This window comes from Sorex fumeus, unplaced genomic scaffold (genome assembly GCF_029834395.1).
Source record: "Sorex fumeus unplaced genomic scaffold, SorFum_2.1 ptg000047l, whole genome shotgun sequence".
NCBI classification, from domain to species: domain Eukaryota; kingdom Metazoa; phylum Chordata; class Mammalia; order Eulipotyphla; family Soricidae; genus Sorex; species Sorex fumeus.
The window spans coordinates 44,495,793-44,518,100 of record NW_026606104.1 but is presented as its reverse complement, the minus strand read 5'-3'; the positions used below and the strand labels follow the sequence as shown (position 1 = coordinate 44,518,100).

General features: G+C 45.7%; 1 protein-coding gene across 4 annotated transcripts in view; it reads right to left on the bottom strand.

The window, feature by feature from the left end:
- The window catches only part of PHACTR4 (phosphatase and actin regulator 4), a 104,919-nt gene that overhangs the window by 64,471 nt on the left and 18,140 nt on the right, over window positions 1-22,308 (bottom strand). The window contains exon 2 of one of the 4 annotated variants that reach the window (XM_056123582.1): window positions 21,656-21,709. The exons of 1 other annotated variant lie outside the window; for it this stretch is intronic. In XM_056123582.1, coding sequence (XP_055979557.1) covers window positions 21,656-21,671 — 16 coding nt within the window. In that variant the 5' untranslated portion in view covers window positions 21,672-21,709. Of the gene's footprint in view, window positions 1-21,655; window positions 21,711-22,308 lie in introns of those variants that run through there. 2 more of the 4 variants (XM_056123583.1, XM_056123581.1) reach the window with 2 other exon arrangements.

The following is a 22,308-nucleotide window of genomic DNA, read 5'->3' as shown; positions in this document are numbered from 1 at the left end:
ATAAAAAGAATTATAAACAATAATTTTAGCAGATTATAAATCAAAATTGGGAACTTGCCATTACACATATTTATACAAATATAGTTGAAAGAGGAGAAAAGAAAAAGCCAAACAATGGAATACAAAATTTAACCAAAACCAAACCCTGAACTGCTTTTATAATTGTCTTTATAGGCCAGAGAAATGGTTCTGCATGACTAGTGCATGCTTTGCATGCAGAGGATGCAATCCCTGGCGGTGCCTGATTGTCCCCACCTTGCCCAGCACCACCAGGAGTGACCCAAGCACAGAGCCAGGAGGAGCCACAGAGCATCTTGGGTGTGGCCTCTCCCTGCTAAAAATTTACTTTACTTACAGAAACTTCACTACTCATTTCCTCCAATTTCCCTTCTGTGTTCCATTCCTATTTCTTTACTATTTTTTAAAAGTAAAATAATTTTACTTAGAGAAGGACGAGAAGAGACAGAAAGAGAAAGGGAAGAAGGAAGCAGGGGTTGGAGGGGAGCAGGGAGAAAAATGAGAAGATAGAAGCACAAAGACAATGGGAGTTAAAAGAGAAAAAGATGAGCTAAACTTTGTGTGTGTGTGTGTGTGTGTGTGTGTGTATGTGTGTGTGTGTGTGTTTCTTTGCTTGCTTATTTCCAACTGGAAAAGGCAGTGTTCTTTCTTTTTTTTCTCAGGATACTGTCAGGACACTGTTCCTGAGTGTTACTGGAAAGAGATATAAGAATCTCTCTTTTGTGAGTGAAAATGGCACAGTAGGCTGTAACTGATAAAAAAGACTCTGACCCTTCAATGCTCTCCCTTAAACATGTATCCAGCATGTATCTCCACTCAGGAACAAAGTCCTGAGGGAAAAAAAAAAATGGTTTCATTTCAGCCTATCCAGCTACCAAAAGTTTTATATATATATATGTATTTTTTTTTTAAAGTTTTGGGTTCATACTGGGTGATGCTCAGGGTTAACTCCTGACTCTGTACTCAGGAATCATTCCTGGCAGTGTTCAGGTGACCACATAGAAAATGGGAACTGAACATAGGTAAGCCAAATGAAAGTGCCTGACCCACTGTATTATTGCTCTGAACCCTAGTTATATTATCAATTGAAACGTCAAATACCTCCATCTTATCTCACCAGGCATCCATTCAATATTCCGTCTAGTCCAAACAGAAATTTTTTATGACTTGAAGGTCAATTTTTATGAAGACACAGTGAAAGTGACTGAGGAGTGAATCTTAAAGAAAAGCTCAACTATATAAAACCATGATATTTACAAACCCTGAGTCTCAGCTGCCTAAGTTAAGGAACCAGGAGGTAGCAGTGATGTGTAGAAACTAACCAGTCAGTAGTCAAGGAGCTGCCCACATCATGCTCCCCAGTGAAGAGTGGCATTCATTGCTGGTGACTCAGAGATGACTATTAGCCATTGTCACTTATCCTTCCTTCTCTCTCTTTCATAACTCTAACTCACGGCCCTCAATGTTACTTTAAGTGAGTTAGAAAGAAATTCAAAAATTATTAATACTCTTAGCATATATCTACTCAGAATACAATCAATATCTGATGATGAAACATTTGTAAAGGAATCAGAAATTTCTAACACAGTATCTCCTTAAACAACAATCTTTTCCAGTACACGTGGGGGAAAAGATAGCTTTCATCTTGTATCACATGAAAATTCTGAGTAATGCACACCTGGCTATATACTCTGAGTCAAAAGCAATTCCTACAAAAGAACCAAGGATGGTTACATAAATGACATTTCCATCAAACTTGGTCCAGCCAGTAATTCCTATCTTATATTCCCACCCTCCTCCCTAGTACTGAGAATCAAACGCAGGTTCTCCATAAGCAAGGCATGTGTGCATGTGCTTTACCACTGAACCAAATCCCTGACCCTCTACTTTTCAATTCTGTTTATAATGTATAACATCTTTCATATCAATGCCTTTCCTTAAAACCCCCACTTTCACAAACACAGAACTTAGGAGGTAAGACACAGAAATAAAGGTTAAGTATAGTCTACGTAAACACATAATTTATATGTACTTATATATTTATATACTTACATGTATCTATGATGATACAGTACAGTGGGTAGCTTGCCTTGCATGCAGCAGAAATGGGATTGGCCTGCAGGACCCCATATGGACCCCCAGCCCAACAGGAGTGATCCCTAAGTGCAGAGCCAGCAGTAAGCCCTAAGCATTGCTGGGTGTGGGCCCCAAAACAAAAAATAAACAAACAAAAAAGTTAAACATATTAGGAGAGCAATACAGTGAGGTCTGAGAATATGAACAACTTGTGTCTTCCCAGGAACAGCCACATGGAGAAAGCAGAATGTTTTCCTTTTTTCCTTTTTGGGTCACACCCGGTGATGCACAGGGGACCATATGGGATGCTGGGAATCGAACCCAGGTAGGCTGCGTGCAAGGCAAACGCCCTACCCACTGTGCTATCGCTCCAGCCCCAGGAAGTAGAATGTTTAAATCTGCTTGTGTTTGCTCATCTCCCTGAAGGCCTCCCTCTCTGCTTCCCTGTCTGTATCCCTGTCTAACTTTCTAACTTCTGTAGACTGACACCCCAGAGGAGATTGTGGAAAGGTGGCAATTAGGTAACAGAACGTGGGGGTTGGAGAAATTTTGTTTTTGTTTTGGGACCACACCTGGTTTTGGTGCCCAGGGGCTTACTTTTGCATGCAGGTATCACTCCTGGTGGGCTCAGGGGATCATATGGGGTGCTGGGAATCACACCTGGGTTTGGCGTGGGCAAGACAAGTGCTGTACAATTGCTCTGATCCCAGGAAAAACATTTGAAGGACTGGAGACATCTCAACTGATTAAGTGCATGCTCTGCATGGAGGAGACCGAGTTTGATCCCCAGCACTACATGGTCCCTGAGTACCTCTAAGAGTGAGCCACCAAGTAGGGGCCAAAACACAGAGTTTAAAATAAATTTCTTCTTCTTTTTTGTTTTTGTTTTTGGACTACACACTGACAATGCTAAGGGGTTACTCCTGGCTCTGTACTCAGGAATTACTTTCGGCAGTCCTTGGGGGACCATAAGGCACCATAACAGGTGCCAACTACCTCCCTAGCACCTCAAAATAAATTTATTACTAAGATTACACAGGGGTAAGGGATGACGGGGAACACTTGGACAACAGTGGAGGAAAGCAAACATTCTGGTGGAGAGTGTGGTGCCGGAGCACTGTATACAAGAGCCTACCATTAACAGTACTATAAATCATGGTGCCTGAAATAATTTAACATATCATTTCCATTCCCCTGAAAAACTGAATAAACTTACGACTTATAAGCAAATTATTTGGGCATACATGTGGCCGCTTCAGCTGACCCTGGTTTGACCCCTGGTCCTGAGTATGCACCTCCAGATGTGATTCCAGAGCAGAGCTGGGAAGAGCCCTAAGCACTGCCAGGAGCCAACCCCAACCCCACCAGAGTGTTTATATACCTATTTGATAGACCTATAACCAGAGGTTATACTAAAATTTCTCAGCAAAAAGGGGTCACAAGTGGGGACAGTTTAACAAGCGCTTCATTTGGGTTGGAGACACAGGACAGGAGTTAAAGTACCTGCCTTCCAGTCAACCCCGGTTGGGTATCTGGCACTGCATATGACTCCCCTAACATCTCCAGGGTCACTCCCAAGCCGAGAACCAGAAACAGCCAGAAACAGCCCCTGAACATCTCTGGGTGTGGCCCTTGTCTCTGCTCATCTCCCTGAAAGATTCCCATCAGATAAACTAAGTGTGGTGAGATCCTACTGGGCTTCTCTGGGTCTCTGAGGTCTATATTACTGATAAATCTGTTTTGTTTTGGCAACAAAAATGGCAAGGACCACTCCTGGCAGGGCTCTGGGGAACCATATATAGTGCTGGGGATGAACAGGTGCGAACCCAGCTTGGCCATGTGCAAAAGCTCTAAACTCCCGTACTATCACTCTGGACCCTGGTAAATTTCTCCTTACTTTTTCTCTCACAGATCTGATTATATTATGTGATTAATTAATGAAATGACTCACTAATTAGCATCCCATTTAGTAAGTGGCTAGGCACTGGGAGGAGCTGCAAGGATGGAGGTCACACCCAGATGGGGGTTGTGGGGAAAGACCAAGGTATCACTCCCCCAGTGCCAAGGAGCAAGCCCCAGGTCTGCGGCATGATGCAAAGCCTGCACTCACACGGAGCCATCTCTCCCCCTGCCCCCGCCTTGCTTTTTCTCTTTTCAAAAATAAAAGTAAGATGTTTGGCTCCCTTCTGTGTTCTAAAGCTACTTAATATGCCTCTCCTCCTAAAGGTTTACATCATTTTTATTCATAATTATCTGGTTACTAATCTGTCTCTCCTGCCTTGGTTTGGTTTTGTTTTGGTGTTTGGGTCACACCCAGCAGTTCCTGTAGCTCAGTGCTTGGGAAACAATGTAGCAGCAAAGACTGAACCCAAGGCGCCTCCCCACCCCTCCTTCACACAAAGCACCAATCCTCTGCGCTATCACCCTAACCTTCTGTGACATTCTGGGGTGGTGTTAGGGGATTGGGTCACACCCAGGGGTGCTCAGGGGCTACTCCTTGTTCCGTGCTCAGGAGAGACCCCTCATGGTGCTTAGGGAAACATACCAGGTAGGGAGTTGGTGGGATGCAAGGACCATATGTGGTGCTGAGATTGGAAACCAGGGTCATGGCTGTAGCTGTGTGCTGGGCAAGTGCCTTAACCTCTGTGCTATCTCTACAGCCCGCTCCTACAATTTTTTTTAATGCAGAAACTGTCTTTCCACCCTCATCACGTAACAATGCTCAGCATAAACAGATATCAGGCATTCAATAAACATCTGAAAAACATCAAGGACGGTAAAGGTAAATAGGTTCTTCCAAGGGGTAAGTCTGTGGGTAATTCCTTTCTTATATTTGTGTTTACTGGGTCACACCTGGTAGTGCTCAGTGCTCACTCCTGGCTCTGTGCTTAGGGATCACTCCTGGTATAATTCTGGGGACCATGTGTATTATCTGTGTGCAAGGCAAATGCTTTTAGTCCTGTACTATCTCTCTGGCGCAACAAACCTATTTAAATGCCTTTTTTTCCCCTTTCAACCCAGGTCAGCCATGTGCAAGGCACCTTACCCACTGTACTATACATGTACAGTCCCCCATGCTACTTCTCTTTCATCTACTAATACAGGGGTTGAAGGCATTTGCCTTACATCCTGTTGACCTCAGTTGAGTCCTGGCACCACATATGACTGCTCGGGTCGGGGTGGGGGAATCACCCCTGAGCACAGAGACATGATTAGTCCCTGAGTACTGCTTATGTGGCTCAAACACCCTCGAAGAATCCAAATTACACCTTATAACTAATTCAGACTTAAAATTCCTTAACAATAAGGGTAGTGTCTAATTCATGTTTAAACCTCTGATACCAAGGATACACAAATACATGTTTATTATGCTTAAGTCAAATTATTATGCTTAAGTCAAATGTGTCAAGTTAGCCAAATAGACTGTACAAGTACATAAAAAGAATGAAACAAGGTGTATTTGTTGCATGGGGGATCAAACCCAGGTCTCATATAGCAAAGGCTTGGGCTTTCCTCTTGAGTCACAACTCTGGCACCAAAATGAGACATACACACACACACACACGCACACACACGAACACACACATATTATATTATATTGCTGTTTGTTTGGTTTTTAGGTCACACTCAGTTGCACTCAGGGGCTATTACTGCTCATATATCAAACCCAGGTCGGTTATATGAAAGGTAAGTATCTTACTGCTACATTAGCCATCTTCTTCCACCACCACCACTTACGTCTTAAAAGGTCTTTTTTTTTTTTTTTTGGTGGGGGAGGTACTTGGGGGACTACATACAGTGCTGGGAACTGAACTCAGGTCAGCCGTGGGCAAGGCAAATGTTTGTTTCCCCACTATTTCCCCCACTGTTTCTCAGGTCGCCATAAGTTATTTTTTTGTTTGTTTTTGGGCCACACCTAGCAATGCTCAGGGGTTACTCCTGGCTCTGCACTCAGGAATCACTCCTGGCAGTGCTTGGGATCAAATATGGGGTGCTGGGGATCAAACCCAGGTTGGCCACATGCAAGGCAAACACTCTACCTGCTGTACTATCTCTTCGGCTCTCGTGAGTTATGTTGTTATGGGCCCTACTATTAGAGATGCAAAGTATTTTAGGCACTGCAAGTAAGCTGTGCATGTAGAATGATTACAATAGCATTTAATTTCTCTTAATAATGGACCATTCTAATCTACTTCTCTCAAGAAAGAAACCTTAGGGACAACTGACTTAGTAAGTGCTGCATTGCAGGTATGGAGTCGAGAGTTTCATCCCTGGCACCATACCACATGACAAATGCTAACTGGGCAATACTGCCATTTATAACCCCTGAAACCACAAGACTGTACAATCTCTGGCACGATGCAACCAAGGACACACACCCCACAACCAGGGATATAACCCCCCCAAAAAAAAAAACTGGAGTTAAGTGTCTGAGCACTGTAACCAAATGTATAATCCCAGTCCCCACAGCAACTACAACAAAGAAAAATAGGAGAAATGCTTTTTATTTTTTTAAATTTTAATGTTGCTATTCAGCCACTGATTAGGCTGACTGAATTGGGCATGAACTCCATCTTTTTTTTTTTTCTTTCTTCTTTTTTATAAATTTACTTATTGAATCACCGTTGAGAGCAGTTACAAAGCTTTCGGGTTTAAGTCTCAATCATACAATGATGAATCACCCATCCCTTCATCAGTGCCCATTTTTTACCACCAAAAACTCCAGTATACCCTCCATCCCACACCTTCCCCCTACCTGTGGGGCAGATGATTTCCACATTACTTCCTCTCTACTTTGATTACATTCCATAGAGAAATGCTTTTTAAGAACAGTCTGGCCCGGAGCAACAGTACAGGGAGTTAGGTGCTTGCCGTGCATGAGGTCAACCCCAATCCAATCCCCAGCAACGCAAACAGTCCTCTGAGCACCTCCAGGAGTGATTTGTGAGCACAAAACCCTGAACACTGCTGGGAGTGACCCCGAACAAAAGAACAAGAAAAGATGGGTAACTCTAGGCTGGGAGATAACTCAGGTGAGGGTTAATTGCTGTGCATGGACAAGGACTGGACTATGACCATACCTATGACCACGGGCCTTCCCTCTCAGCACAACTGACCGTGGCCCTGGTGGGCCCAGTAGCTCTGCTAGCATCGAGCTGCTTGAGTACTGCTGGGACTGGTCCCCAGATGCACGTATACAATTTGAGAGATCCCCCTGAGAAAAAGGAACATGGCTGGAAAGATAGCACAGTGGTCAGGGCGCTTGCCTTGCACACAGCCGGCTTGGGTTCAAGCCTCAGCATCTCAAACGGTTCCTTGAGCCCACCAGGAGTGATCTCTGAGCACAGAGTCAGGAGTAGCTCCTGAGCATTGCCAGGTGTGTCCCCAAAGGTTCCCCTCCCCCTGAAAATTTGGTAATTCTATTTGAAGCTGGAGTGATAGCACAGCGGTAGGGCGTTTGCCTTGCACACAGCCAACATGGCCGACCCGAGTTCGATTCCTCTGCCCCTCTCGGAGAGCCCAGCAAGCTACCGAGAGTATCTCGCCCGCACGGCAGAGCCTGGCAAGCTCCCCGTGACGTATTCGATATGCCAAACATAGTAACAACAAAGTCTCCAATGGAGACGTTACTGGGCCCACTCGAGCAAATCAATGATCAAGGGGAGGGCCTTTACCTTACCTTACCTTACCTTATTTGAAGCAGAAAATTTAAAACCATGTAAGAAATTGATACAGCATGTTGTTGGCCTGGGTTTGATGCCCGGAGCCACACCAGAAGTGATCCCTTCTGGAGCAGAGTTGGGAGAAAGCTCTGAACACAGCTATGGTCACCCCATCCCCACCCCTGCAAAAGGAAAGCCCTATGGGGAGAGGGGGAGGTCTTGCAGACACCGCCCTCGCCCGATTGCCAGTGTTGTGCTGCCAAGGTCACCCCCACCCCCACCAAGTTTGATAAGACTGACTACAAGCCGCTGGGCCGCATCTCCCTTGAGCTCTTTGCGGACAGAGATCCACAGACTGCAGAAAATGTTTGCAGTGTGAGCACTGGGCAGAAAGGAGCGAGCACTGACTTTCACAGAATAATCCCAGGATCCACCCGCAGGGCAGTGACTCCCCTTGCCTAAGGGCACTAGAGGCAGGTCACTGGGGAGGAATTTGGGGAGGAATTGGACGGTGAGAATTTCACCTTGCAGCACTGGGGAAGAAGAGCAATGCTGGACTCAACACAAATGGCTTCCTCTGTCCTGCCAGATTCAGAGGCCGAGTGGCTCCTGGCACGGTGTACGCAGGCTAGCAGCCACGGAGCGCTTTAGGATCCAGGAATGGCAAGAGCAGCAAGAAGAGAACAATTCCCAACTATGGACACGTCTAACAAATAGGACTGTCTTTTTTTTTTTCCCTTTTTGGGTCACACCCGGCGATGCTCAGGGGTTACTCCTAGCTCTGCACTCAGGAATTACTCCTGGCGGTGTTCGAGGGACCATGAGAGATGCTGGGGATCAAACCCAGGTCGGCCGTGTGCAAGGCAAACGCCCTACCCGCTGTGCTATCGCTCCAGCCCCTAGGACTGTCTTTGATCCACCAGCTCCTTCTGCCCTTTGCCTCCACATGCTCAATATAGCTGAGAATCCCTTGCTCTCCCCGGCAGTTCTCTGGGTTCTCTGTTTTCCTACCCAGTTATGATCATGAAACTTTTTTCTTTAAATGGCCTCTATACAGATCAGTATTATGCATTTGCTATTAGAGGGTGATGTTACAGGAAAAAGATCTTGCCCTCCATAAGGTTTTATTTTTATTGGGAAATAAAATGACAAATACATAATGATTTCTATTCAAAACCACAGGGGAAAAGCACATCACATATTGCCATTATCTTGGGTTGTGGTGCATGAGGGGCCGCGGGCCTGGTGCCAACGCATGCACCTCTCTCCCCACGCCAGGCTCAGGACCCCCGGCGGCACGGGCTTGCAGCATTACTGCGAATGCTGGATGCTGGCACTCAGGTTGCACTGGGGATGGGACATACCTGTCCTGGCAATAGCAGAGCTGGCAGGGTAGCACACTAGGTCAAAGTGAGCAACACTGGGCAATTGTCTGCCAGGCTGGTGACTGCCACTAAGCCACCGCTCGGCCCCAATGCCATTTTTGGCAACAGTTAACTCCAAAGGAATTTATCTCCTACACCCTTAAGTATCTGAAAACTAATTAAGTTCATGTTCTGTCTTTCATTCTTAAAGAGGAGGGAGGGAAAGACAGTGTCATTAGCACATTTTGAGCTTCAAGTGGTAGTAACAATATAACAATAACAATAACAATACACCTCAGAACTATTTGCCACAAACCTTCAGTAACCATTAGAGGAGAGCATGGTTCCTTAGCAAATGTCCTTGAGTGGTCCAGAAAAAAACCTTTCAAAACAATTAGTTATAGGCTCCTGGGTAGTACAGCAGGTAGGGCACTTGCCTTGCATGTGGCAGATCCAGGTTCAATCACCAGCACCCTGATGCTCCTAACCCCAGAAATGATCCCTGAGTGCAGAGCAAGGAGTAAACCCTGAGCACTGCCAGACTGGGAAAAAAATATGTGGAGGGGGTGAGAGAGAGTACAGTGGGCAGGGCATTTACATGGAGAATGGGGGTTCGATCCCTGGCAACCCATATGGACCCTGCACACCCCTGGGAGTGATCCCTGAACACCATCGGCTGTGGCCCAGAAACTAACTAATAACCAACCAACCAACCCCCCTAAAAACCCACAGTTATTTATAAATTCAGACACGGATCATGACGGGAACAACCAACTGGTCTTTTTAAGATACAGGGCCAAGAGTGCAGCTCATCAGTTGAGCACTTACTGTGTTTGACTGAAGCCTGAGGTTGGATCCCTGGCTGTCCCCTCACCCCATAGACATCCCCATTATTAAGGATGTAGTTTGCTTTCTATTTTAAAAATTGCCTCTCAGAGCTGGAACAACAGATAGTACAGTGGGTAGGACATTTGCCTTGCATGCGGCCAACCCAGATTCAATCCCCAGCACCATATGTGGCTCCCCAGAGCCAGCCAGGAGTAGTTCCTTACTGTAGAGTGAAGAGTAGCCCCTATGGGGCTGGAGCAATAGCATAGAGCGGCCAACCTGGGTTCGATTCCCGGCATCCCATATAGTTCCCTGAGCACTGCCAGGGGTAATTCCTAAGTGCAAAGCCAAGAGTAACCCCTGTACATTGCGAAGTGTAACCCAAAAGAAAAAAAAAATCTGAGAAGGTAATTTAAAATACAGATCCTCTCCTTCTCTGAAATGCTTTTATAAACACTTTCATAGTGCCTTTTCTTCAGGGTAGAGAGGCTCGTCTATAAAGGGCTGAGTACTACTGTAGTACTGTCCTCCTGTTGTTCATCGATTTGCTTGAGTGGGCCCAATAACATCTCCATTGTGAGACTTAATTGTTACTGTGTCTGGCATATCGGATACGTCATGGGGAGCTTGCCAGGCTCTGCCGTGGGTGCGAGATACTCTCGGTAGCTTGCCGGGCTCTCCGAGAGGGGCAGAGGAATCGAACTCAGGTTGCCCTGGTTGGAGTAGGGCAGCATAAGGAAATAAGCTACGGGCCGGAGTGATAGCACAGCGGGTAGAGTGTCTGCCTTGCAAGTGGCTGACCTGGGTTCGATCCTCGGCATCCCATATGGTCCCCCAGGCATCGCCAGGAGTAGTTCCTGAGTGCAGAGCCAGGAGTAACACCTGGACATCGCTGGGTGTGACCAAAAAAGCAGAAAAAAAAAGAAGAAAGAAAGAAAGAAGGAAGGAAGGAAGGAAGGAAGGAAGGAAGGAAGGAAGAAGGGGTAGGGTCAGGCGCTTGCCTTGCACACAGCTGACCCAAGTTTGATCCTCAGCATTCTATATGGTCCCTGAGCACCGCCAGGAGTACTGCAGAGCTAGGGGTAACCTCTGAGCATTGCTGGGTGTGCCCCACTCAAAAAACAAACAGTAGCAGAAATGTACATACAATCTTTCGGACCTTCCTTCCCCCAGCTCCGTAGGCAACAGTGCAGCTTTTCCTTCCTTCCTTCCTTCCTTCCTTCCTTCCTTCCTTCCTTCCTTCCTTCCTTTCTTCCTTCCTTTCCTTCCTTCCTACTTTATTTTTTAAATTAAACCGGTAGCATATACCAAAAATTAGTACTTTCATAATAGAGAAAGAATGTAGGGGTTTACAGTGCTAGTCTTGCATGAGGCAGACCCCAGCTCAATTCCCAGCACACTGCATGTGGTTCCCTAAACACAAAGAGTGATCGCTGAGCACTGCTGAATGTGCCCCAAAATAAAATTAATATTTTCCCTATATTCTACCAGGTCTCTTTGAACAGAAAAATGGGAGGGGCCAGAGAGACAGTACAGCAGGTTGTTACTGCTAGACTTCCATGCAGCAGACCTGGGTTCTAGCCTCAGCACTCCATATGATCCCGAGTCCTTCCAGGAGTAATCCCTGAGCACAGCGCAAGGAGTTAAGACCTGAGCATTGCTAGATGTGGCTGCCTACAAAAAAAACAAAACAGAAAGGAAGGGAGGGAAGGAGGGATGGAGAAAACGGAGTGAAGCAACAAAATCAGGATAAAATCTGTTTAATTTCTCTATCACTTTCCTCCTCCATGACCCTAAATGTCCAAAATTAATTCAGCACAATTCTAGGTTTTCTGGAAGGAATGAAAAACATAGAATGACTGAACTCATTTGTGGGATATTAAAAAAAAACCCATAATATGAGACCAATACACAAGGACAGCAGAAAAAAGGTCCAGGAGAACTGGTCCATAGTTGGAAGCCTACCTCAAATGCTGGGAGAGAAGAAAGATGGGATAGAGGAGGGACCACCATGACAAAGACAGCTGGAAATGATCACTCTGGATAAGAACTGTGTGCTGAAAACAGGCAAAAGAACAAACATGGTAACTTCTCAGAGTACCAGCATTGCAAGCTATAATGTGGGAGAGAGAAAGACAGGGAAAGAGGGGAGGGGGAGGGAAAAGAGGGACTGAGGTAGTAGAGGGAGAGAGGGAAGAAGGAGGAGAGGGAGAGGGAGGAAGTGAGGGAGGGAGGCAGGGAGAGGGAGAGGGAGAGAGAGGAAAACAAACAAAACCAAATGTCCTCTTGACTGGAGACACAAAAGACAGCATGTGACAGTAGTAACACAGAGCCATCATGTGTGTAATTAATGCTCAATTCAGCAGCCCCTCCCGTCATCCCCAGCCCTCCTCAGCCCTTACCTTCCGAACTGGGATGGGAAGTCTCTGCTCTGAGACTGAAATGGGGACATTCCCCTCAGCAAAAGGGACATGCTCAGCCCGTAGTCAGGCCCAGAGGCAAGCAGCCTATGCATGTAAAGCGTCTAATTTAAAGCTTCCCACTCTTAATCACAAGCAGACAGCTAATTACTTCTAGACATCAGAGGAAAACGCTAAACATAAAAGAGATCAAAACAGCAACTTCAGGGAAAGAGAGACTTGCAGGGCAAAGAAAAGAAGTTAAACAATAAAAGGACGTCATGAAAGAAACATTCAGAACCTGAAAAAGACCTCCCCAAAATTAAAAACAAATAATGGAAAAGAAAAATTTAGAGGAAGATCTATTTTCTGGGGTGGGGGAGGGCAGCAGAAGAGACGATGCTTAGAGAGGTGATCCAGGAGCTCTGACATCGAGAAGCTGCTGGCAGTCGGGAGAGAGAATGAGGGCCAGGGGCAGCTAGGCACAGGGGCGCTGCCCTCGCACAAACGTGAGAAGCCCGGGTTCCATGCCCAGCACCACCACAAAACTACAACATTAATAAAAAAAGGATGGTGGGGCAGATATGAATTTAGAATATCAATCAACCCAGTGGGGCTGGAGTACAGTGAGTTGGGTACTGGCCTCACATACCATACCAGCCAGGGCTCGATCCCCAATCAAGATCCAGGAGTAAGCCCTGAGCACTGAATGTATGGCCCAAGAACTAACAAGAGTCAACCCAGAAGAGAAGTGAAATCCCAAGGTGAACAGGGATCGCCGGGATGACAGCTGGCTACCACACATAGAGACACTTACCCAGACTAGAATAGTGTGACTCAAGACACATGCTACATCGCCAATATCAAGATCTCTTTTACTTTTTACCCTTTTCTTGGGGGTGAGGTGAAGTGTCATAGTACTAACTGCTCAGTGACCACTCCTAGCTCGGTATTTGTGGGCTAGTCCCAGAGGTGACCAGGATCATGTGGTGCTGGGGACTGAACCCGGGGCTCCCAGATGCAAAGCATGTGCTCCAGCCCCTGACTCATCTCCCTAGCTCCTAAGCCTTTGAAAAATTTTAATTATTTAAAAAAAAAATCTAGGTACCATGATTTACAAGCACTAATACTGATGTTTTAGGAATATGTCACTCTAGTCCACTGCCACCACAGAGCAAGGTGTCCCTCACCACTGTCCCTCCCCCTCCCCCACTACTTTGGCATCTCACTTCTAGAAGTAGACTTCTACATGCAGCGTTGGCCAGCACGGACACACTTATTCCTCTTCCGTGATCCTTTTTGTTTATTTGTGTTTGGGCCACACCCGCAGAGCTCAGGTCTTACTCTTGGTTCTATGATCAGGTTCACTCCTGGCAGTGCTTGGGGGACTACATGGGATGCCAGGGATTGAACCTGGGTTATCTGCATGCAAGGCAAATGCATGACCTGCTGTACTATCGCTCCGGCCCCCCGTTTATTATGTTTTTTTTATACTCCACATATGAGTAGGATCATTAAGTATTTGTCCTCCCTTTGATTCACTTCAGAAAGCATAATATGTTCCAATCCCATTCCATACCCCTGAGCCAGGTGTGGCTTCAGAGCAAACAAAGATTTCACCTTAACAGCTGAGCAGTATTCCATAGTGCAGGTGTATATGTATGTGGTATGTAGTGTGTGTATGTTCATATACCATCTTTTTATCCAGCCCATCTCTCGTTGGCACTTGGGTTGTTTCCAGATCTTGGCTACTGTGAACTGTGCGGCACTGCACACAGGAGTGCAAATATCTTTTCAAATTAATGTTTCCACGCTCTTAGAGTAAATGTTAAGAAGAGGAAGTGCTGGCTGGGTCATACGGAAGACCTATTTCCAGCAATTGAAATTCCTATTGTTTCCCTCAATTCACTGAACATCTTTACCATTTTCACTTTGAAGTTATCATCTGAGAGGACAGAGAGCTGCTTGTGGGCCTTTCTGGGCTGTCGTGTTGGCCCACTCACTCCGGTGGGCTTCTCTGCCTCCTCACCGTGTCCACAGTGCGGTGAGGGCTGGCAGGGCGGGGCTGGCTGAGCCTCTGTGGTCCCAGCAGTGCTTTCCCTGTGCTCTGTTCCCAGTGATTGTGATTCCCAGGCCCATGCCCCAGTCCTTGAGTCTCCAGAATCTGCCTCCCTTTTCCCAGAATCGAGCCTGAGTCACAAGGAGGCATGAACTCGGGCTGACCTTCTTCCACACATCTTCCCCAAACGAGATCACTCAGAGAGATGTTTCAGAGAGCAATCAGAGAGATGTTTCTAGACAGTAAACAGCTGGAGTTCCATACAAGGAAAATCAAGGTCCAGATAGGCAAACAAATCATCTTCCCTTCACTGCTAGCTCAGGCAATAAATTTTCCTTTTAAAAAAAGTAATTCTAGAGGCTGGAGCGATAGTACAGCAGGTAGGGTATTTGCCTTGCACTCGGCCGACCTGGGTTCGATACCAGCATCCCATATGGTCCCCCGAGCACCATCAAGAGTAATTCCTGAGTGCAGAGCCAGAAGTAACCAGTGCATTGCCGGATGTGACCCAAAAAGTTAAAAAAAAAAAAAAAAGTAATTCTAAAAATACTATAAAATTAAATGTGCATACATTTATTTGTCCATGTAGCAAAGATGCAAGGTCCAAGAAACCTCACTAGAACTTGACTTTCACTTATCATTCAGAATACAAGAAAGAATTCCTTGTCAATATATTTACATGTTATTTACACGTGTTGGCTAACATAATTGCAACCAGTTATCATTATCATTTGGTTCTTGGGTCACACCCGGTTACTCCTAGCTCAATGCTTGTGGTTCCTCCCGCTGTTGCCTGCGGGACCATGCAGTGCTTGGGAGCAAACCCAGGCCTCCTACACACAAAGAATTCACTCCAGCCTGCTGAGCTCTCTCCCAGACTTGGAACAACTTTTGGGGGGTCGAATTTAGCCTGCACCTGGCAGTGCCCAGGCTTACTCCTAATTCTGTGTCAGGGGTCACTCATCATGGGGGATCAGAAGACCATATATGACGTAGGATTTGAACCCAAGTTAACCATGTGCAAGGCAAGTGTCCTGCTGTCCTCTGCTCTAGCCCCAAGATTTTCTCCTCATCTAATAGGGACTCCCACCTTCCTCTGTATGTGCTGGGGATGGGGAGTTTGGGCCTTACCCAGCAGTGCTCAAGGATCACTCCTGGAGGCTTGGGGGACCATATATGGTGCTGGAGATCAAACCCTGGTCATCTGCATGCAAAGCAAGTACCTTACCCGTTGTAGCATCTCTCTAGCCCTGGACTCCCATCTTCTTGGAAATAAACTCGCTTTACAGAATTCTTTTCTCTGATAAATGACACTGAGTGGACCATAACCCTAAAAGAAATTCTTGGGGCCAAAGAGATACAGCACTGACAGCGAGGCACTTGCTTTCTTACATGGCTGCTTCATCCGAGTCTGGTTTAATCCTGAGCACCACTAGCCAACACTCTTGAGCACAGAGCCAGGAACAGCCCCCGGCCACTGACGGTGCTGCCCAGCTCCCCTCCCTCCATATAAAATAGAATCATTAATAAATATGTACTTAAAGCAATTTAGAAAAATGTGTAAGATTTATAAGAGTGGAGAGAAGAGTGATTATCATTAAGTAAAATTTATAAATTCCAAGATGCAAAGTATCACTGTATCACTGTCATCCCATTGTTCATCGATTTCCTCGAGCAGGCGCTAGTAACGTCTCCATTCGTCCTAGCTCTGAGATTTTAGCAAGTGCCACAATGGAGTCTCTTCCAGGGTCAGGGGAATGAGACCCATCATTGTTACTGGGTTTTGGCATATCAAATACGCCACGGGGAGCTTGCCAGACTCTGCTGTGCGGGCAGGATACTCTTCGGTAGCCTGCCTGGTTCTCCGAGAGCAAGAACTAGATAATAAGAGGTCTTCAGGGAGCTTGGTTTTATATTCTCTGGGTCTTGGCTATTGATGGGATTACACGGCGGAGCCGAGGGCAGTTGGTGGGTGTAACTGTCTAGCTACTGGAAGATGGTGGATCTGGGTGGAGGAGGCTCAGTACCAATACGAGCAGACATGGAGATCTCAGCCCCGGGTCCCGCACACCTGGATTCCTCTGCCAGTTCCTTCATGCGTGAGGCTTGTCCGAGCATGTGGAGAGTGGTCTTAAGCATGGCTGTGGCTGGTTCCAAAGGTATTCAGCTGCCGGGGCTCTACTCAGGATGGGGAGGGAAACTCAACCCACCCCCCTGCAAGGGGACTCAGTGAGGATAGCCAGGCGCAGGGGCAGGAGACTCTACCGAGGCGCACTGGCCACACCGCCACTGAGCGAGGTGAAGCGAGCACATGGGGTGGGCGGCGATGTTGGCCACCCACCCGACCCATCTTGATTTAAAGTATATGCAGAAAAATCTCCACTAGCCTAGAACACAAATTTTTCCTCATGTAAGTGATTAAAAGCACATTACAATTGACTACTGCACAATGATAACATTCATTGCACTATTTCTGTGGTATTCTACAGTAAGTTTCATTTCAAGTTAAGCTAAATTAAATTTAATTAGTTTAGCAAAAGTTATGGGGCTGGAGTAATAGCACAGCAGGTAGGGCGTTTGCCTTGCACGTGGATGATCCGAGTTCGATTCCTCCGCCCCTCTCGGAGAGCCCGGCAAGCTACCGAGAGTATCTAGCCCGCACGGCAAAGCCTGGCAAGCTACCTGTGACGTATTCGATATGCCAAAAACAATAACAACAAGTCTCACAATTTGTTGTGAGATGTTACTGCTTCCTGCTCGAGCAAATCAATGAACGAGAGGACAGGACAGGACAGCAAAAGTTATGCTTAAGTTAAGGTCAGTTGGAGAAATAAATAAGTTTCTAACCAAAAACACAAAAAACTTTTAAAGTTATTATACATTATCCATTACTCTTTGAGCTCAAGTTAATGCCTGGCATATACTGGGCTCAGGGCCCAACCCCTAGGACTGCCTGGTCTTCTAAGCACTGATGGTTTAACCCTGCAGATCCCAGAATCACTGGGTAAGAACATCCCCGCTCCCAAAATAAAAACAATTACTATGGTAATAATTTCTGTTACATAGCACAATATAAATAATTTTTAACTACTAGTTACTGATGTATGGGCTGGAGTGATAGCACAGCGGGTAGGGTTTTTTTTTTTTTTTGCGGGTAGGACATTTGCTTTGCACACAGCCAACCTGGGCCAATCTGGGTTCGATTTCTCTGTCCCTCTTGGAGAGCCCAGCAAGCTACCGAGAGTACCCCACCCACATGGCAAGGCCTGGCAAGCTACCCATGACGTATTTGATATGCCAAGAACAGTAACAGCAAGTCTCACGATGGAGACGTTACTGGTGCCCGCTCGAGCAAATCAACGAACAACGGGAGGACAGTGCTACAGTGCTACTATGGTAATAAATAAAACTACAAATTTATTAATGTAGTATTTACTGCCCTCTAGAGTTCAAATTACTGAGCACGGGTACTTGCGAGACTCAGTTCTCTCCGGCATGATAAGGTCCCCTGAGCACACAGAAAGATCCCTCCAGCAGAGCCAACAAAGGTTCTACAGACACCATTCAGGATGCTGACACTGAAGGGACTGAGGGGCCAGAGACAGCTCAAAGGGTGTGCGGCAGGTCTGGGTTCAATCCTTGGAACCACATGATCCTCAGGCACCACTTGGAGCAACCCTCCAGCTCCACCCCAAGTACTGAGCATAGCACTGCCAGGTATGGCCATGGAACTGATTAGAGGGGCGGGATTCAGGATATGGCCCAAGCGGCAGAGCACATGCCTGCAAATTCTCGCCCAGGCTCCACAATCCCTGTACTGTAATCCATGCCACCCCTATCCTCAAAGCCTTCTGTTGGCACCACTGGGAGTGGCCCCAGGTCCATAAGCACTGCTGGGTGTGGCCTATTCCCAGCCCCCAAGTAAAACAAAGTTAGAGAAGAACAATCTGACCTTGGAAGGCTTTCAGGAATGGGCTGGTGCAATAGCACAGTGAAGAGATAAGGCACTTGCATTACACGCAGCCAACCCAGAATCAATCCCTGGCACCTCATATGGTCCCCCTTACACTTCCAGGAGTGATTCCTGAGTGCAGAGACGGGAATAACCCCTGATCATCACCAGGTGTGACCCCCCCCAAAAGAAAAAAAAATAAAGAAAATATTCAAAAAAGAATTATCTTCCCAAAGCAAGCAAACAATTATTAATTTGACCTATATGATTATTAGTACTGGTAGACCAAAGGTCCAATGGCAACCAAGCACCACCAGCTATGTTCAAACTACCCCACCACCAAAAATTAAAATAATAATAAAGAAATGACACTCTTCTCGTTAATTATTTTTTATTTGGGGAAGCATTTTTCATTCAAACTAGTGGCCAGAGAGACAGCTCATGGGATTTGGCTGACCACATACATGCTTTGTATGCAGAACATTCTTGCTGGATCCTGGCAGATCCTTCATGTCCCATGGTCTCCCAAGCACAGCAGGAAGCAACCCCAAAGCAGAGTTGATACTAGTCTCAGCACCACCAGAATTGCCAAAAATTCCAAACCAAAAATTAATATTATTTAAAAATTAAAAGCAAAATCATTATTATTAAAAATAATGTTATTTAAATAATATTAATATTTAATTAATATTATTAAAAATTTAAAAACTAATGTGAGACATATAGCAGAGTAAGGTGCTGGGCTTGTATTTAGTCGACCAGGATTCAATCCCAGGCAGTATTTATATATTTGTGTGTGTGTGTGTGTGTGTGTGTGTGTGTGTGTAGTGTGTGTATATGTATATGTATATGTATATGTATATGTAGTCCCAAGACCTGGAAAAGCAATCCCAAGCACAGGGTCAAGTATAAGCCCTGAGTACAGTCCAAAAAAACCAACAAAAATAAATAGGAGGGGTGACAAGGTTTTATTTGTACCTTAAGTTATTGTTAGTCCCCCCCTTTTTTTTAATTGATTCACTGTGAGAAACAATAATACAATGCTGTCATGTTTGAGTTTCGGTCATACAATCATCAAATACCCATCCCTTCACCAATATGCATTTTCCACCATCAAAATCTCCAGTGTGATTCCTGCCGAAAAGGCAATGCTAGACGATCTGTTTTGTTATGGATAGAATATAATGGAAGATAATGCCCAGGAAATTCTGTGTCATTCACTTCCGGAAACTTTAGTTTATAGTCTCTGGGTCTTGGCTGTTGATGAGATTACACGGCGCTGCTAAGGGCAGTTTGTGGGTGTGACTACCAATCTACTGGAAAACTGGGGATCTGAGGGGGAGGAGGCCCAGTCCCAATTTATTGTTAGTTTTAACAAACAAATTAATTTTTTTCTATAACAAACACCAATACAGTAAATCATAAAACTAAAAAGTTCATTAAGGCCCTCAACTATACTTGATAGTATAAAAGTGAGGGCCAGAGAGAGTACAGAGGATATGGTGCTTGCATTGCATGTGGCCAACCTGGCTTCAACTTGAAGCAGCACATATGGTCCCCAAGCATTTCCAGGAGTAACTCCCGAACACAGAGCCAGGAGTGAGGCCTGAGCACAGCAAGGTGTGGCTTCAAGACCAAAACTCCAAGAATATAACAGTGAAGTGGGCAGACAGGTGGGAGAGAGGAGAACTTGGTAATTATTCATTAATTTATTCATTTTGGTTTTGGGTTTCATACCGAGGAGCTAAGGGCTTATTCCCAGATGGATGGTTCCCAGTCCTGGTGATACTCAGGGGACGCCTTCTTGTACGTGCTCCCCAGCCCCTTTGAGCTATCTCTCCTGCCAAATAATACATTTTTTGAAAGTCATAAAACCAAGATATAATCTGAGAGAGTTCCAGCCACCTGCCACCAGCCCAAGGTCAGCCCCAATGCTAGGGCTAGGATCCCAAAGGAGACCCTCTGAACTACAATGGACTATTGGCAGGAACAAAGCACCTGATAAGACTGGAAACCACAAGTCCTTCCGAACAAAGTCCTAGAAAGTAAAAAGTACTTTTTTGGGGGCAGGGGGAGGAAAGTGATGGTGGGTGGACTCACCCTATGGCATTCAGGGCTTACTCCAGGATCTTTGCTCAGGGATCATTCCTGGTGGTGCTGAGGGGACATTTGAGGATGCTGGGGATCTTATCTGCACAGAAAGCCCCCAGCAAGGACTATAAAACCAGTTCTGCAAGGACTGTGAAGATGGCTCAAAGGGCTGGAGCACATGATCTACATGTAGTAGTGTTCAGTTGGTTGACCCACTCAACTACATGGGCCCCAAGCCCACGGGGAGGACCCTGGAGCCTCCAGCCCAAAGCAGCCCTCAGGTACCGAATTTGGGGCATACTTCCTTTTCTCTACAGAATTCGTTCTTCTCATCTGTCTGAAGAAGACCTCATTCTCCCTCAAACCTATTTTTTCTCTCTCTTGTCTCTCTCTCCTTGCATATTTCCTAAATAAAACAATTTTACTTCACTTTCTGCCTTCTCTGCTAATTATTTTCTATGAGATAAAGACATGGGTGGAGGGGACTAGAGCAACCAATAGGCAGGTAGAGTGTTTACCTTGCACATGGCCAATACAATCCCCTGTACAATGCCAGGAGTGATTCCTGGGTGCAGAGCCAGGAGTACTCCTGAGCATCGCTGGGTGTGGTCCAAAAACAAAAACAAAACAACAACAACAAAAAAAGTGTGGAGTTCAGGACTGGTATCTTTTTTTGTGTGTGTATGTGTGTGTGTTGGGGGGGGGGGGGTTGCACCAGCAATACTCTGGGTTACTCCTGCCTTTATGCTCAGAGATACCTCTGGCAGGGCTTAGGGGATTGAACCCCAGCCAGTTGTGTGCAAGGTTAAGTGCCCTGCCTGCTGTACTATCTCTGCAGCGTTAGAGCTGACTTTTTCTTGTCCTGTAAAGAGCATAATCTTGTCTCACTTGACAATCCACCAAGCCTGAAAATTGGCCTGGGGCAGCCTGATGGTCACCATGGAGAAGCTCATGCAGACTTTACCAGGTCCTGACTCCCCTGAATTCCCCACAGTGCTGCTCTGGGCCAAACCGAGGGCAGCAGTGCTCTGCTCTGAGACACTGAGCCCCACCCAATCCACTGCCCTAGAGAGCCGCAGACCGTCAATGGAAAAAGCCGTTTTACTTCTAAGCTGTAACAGAGGAGAGCATCAAACACATGAGTAATTTTCTAAGTAATTTTCTAAGAAATTACATGAGTAATTTTCTAAGTAGGTGGTACTCACCAAATGGATGTTCCATGCCACTATTAACCAGTTCAGCTAGGTGATGTATTGTTTCTAAAAAGAGAAAACAGTAGATGATATATTTGAAATGTAAAAACCATCACATTTTATGAATTTTAAAGCTCAATTCAGGAATAACATTTACAGTTTAAAATGGAGCTATTAAAAGAGAAAAAATAAATTAAAAAATCGAACATTAAAGTTTATAACTTATCAAATGAGAACATTACCAACTACCAATTTATTTTAAAGGGGCTCAGATACAGATATACAGTATGTAGACATTTAAGAATAATTTTCATTTTTAAATATAAAATTTCAGTTCTCTCCAATTTCCTTTCCAAGAGTAGGTAGAAAAAAGTAGGCTTAATTTGAGCACCTTTTTGGCAGCCTGACAAAACAACTTGTCTTCCTAGTCACAAGCAGCAGTTTCATATAGAAATAGGGAAGAACACTTCTAGAAAGAATGGGTGCAAACTGGGGGTCACCTAAAATTTCCATGAGATGGTCCCCTGAAGCACACTCAGACCTACTGCAAACCCAGAGTAAGGACAGTAAGGACAGGCTCTTGGGGAGGGCAAGATAAGGGCAGTTGGCATTTCTGGGGAAGGATAAGGACAACGGTTCCTGCCCAGAAAAGCATGCTGGCTTCT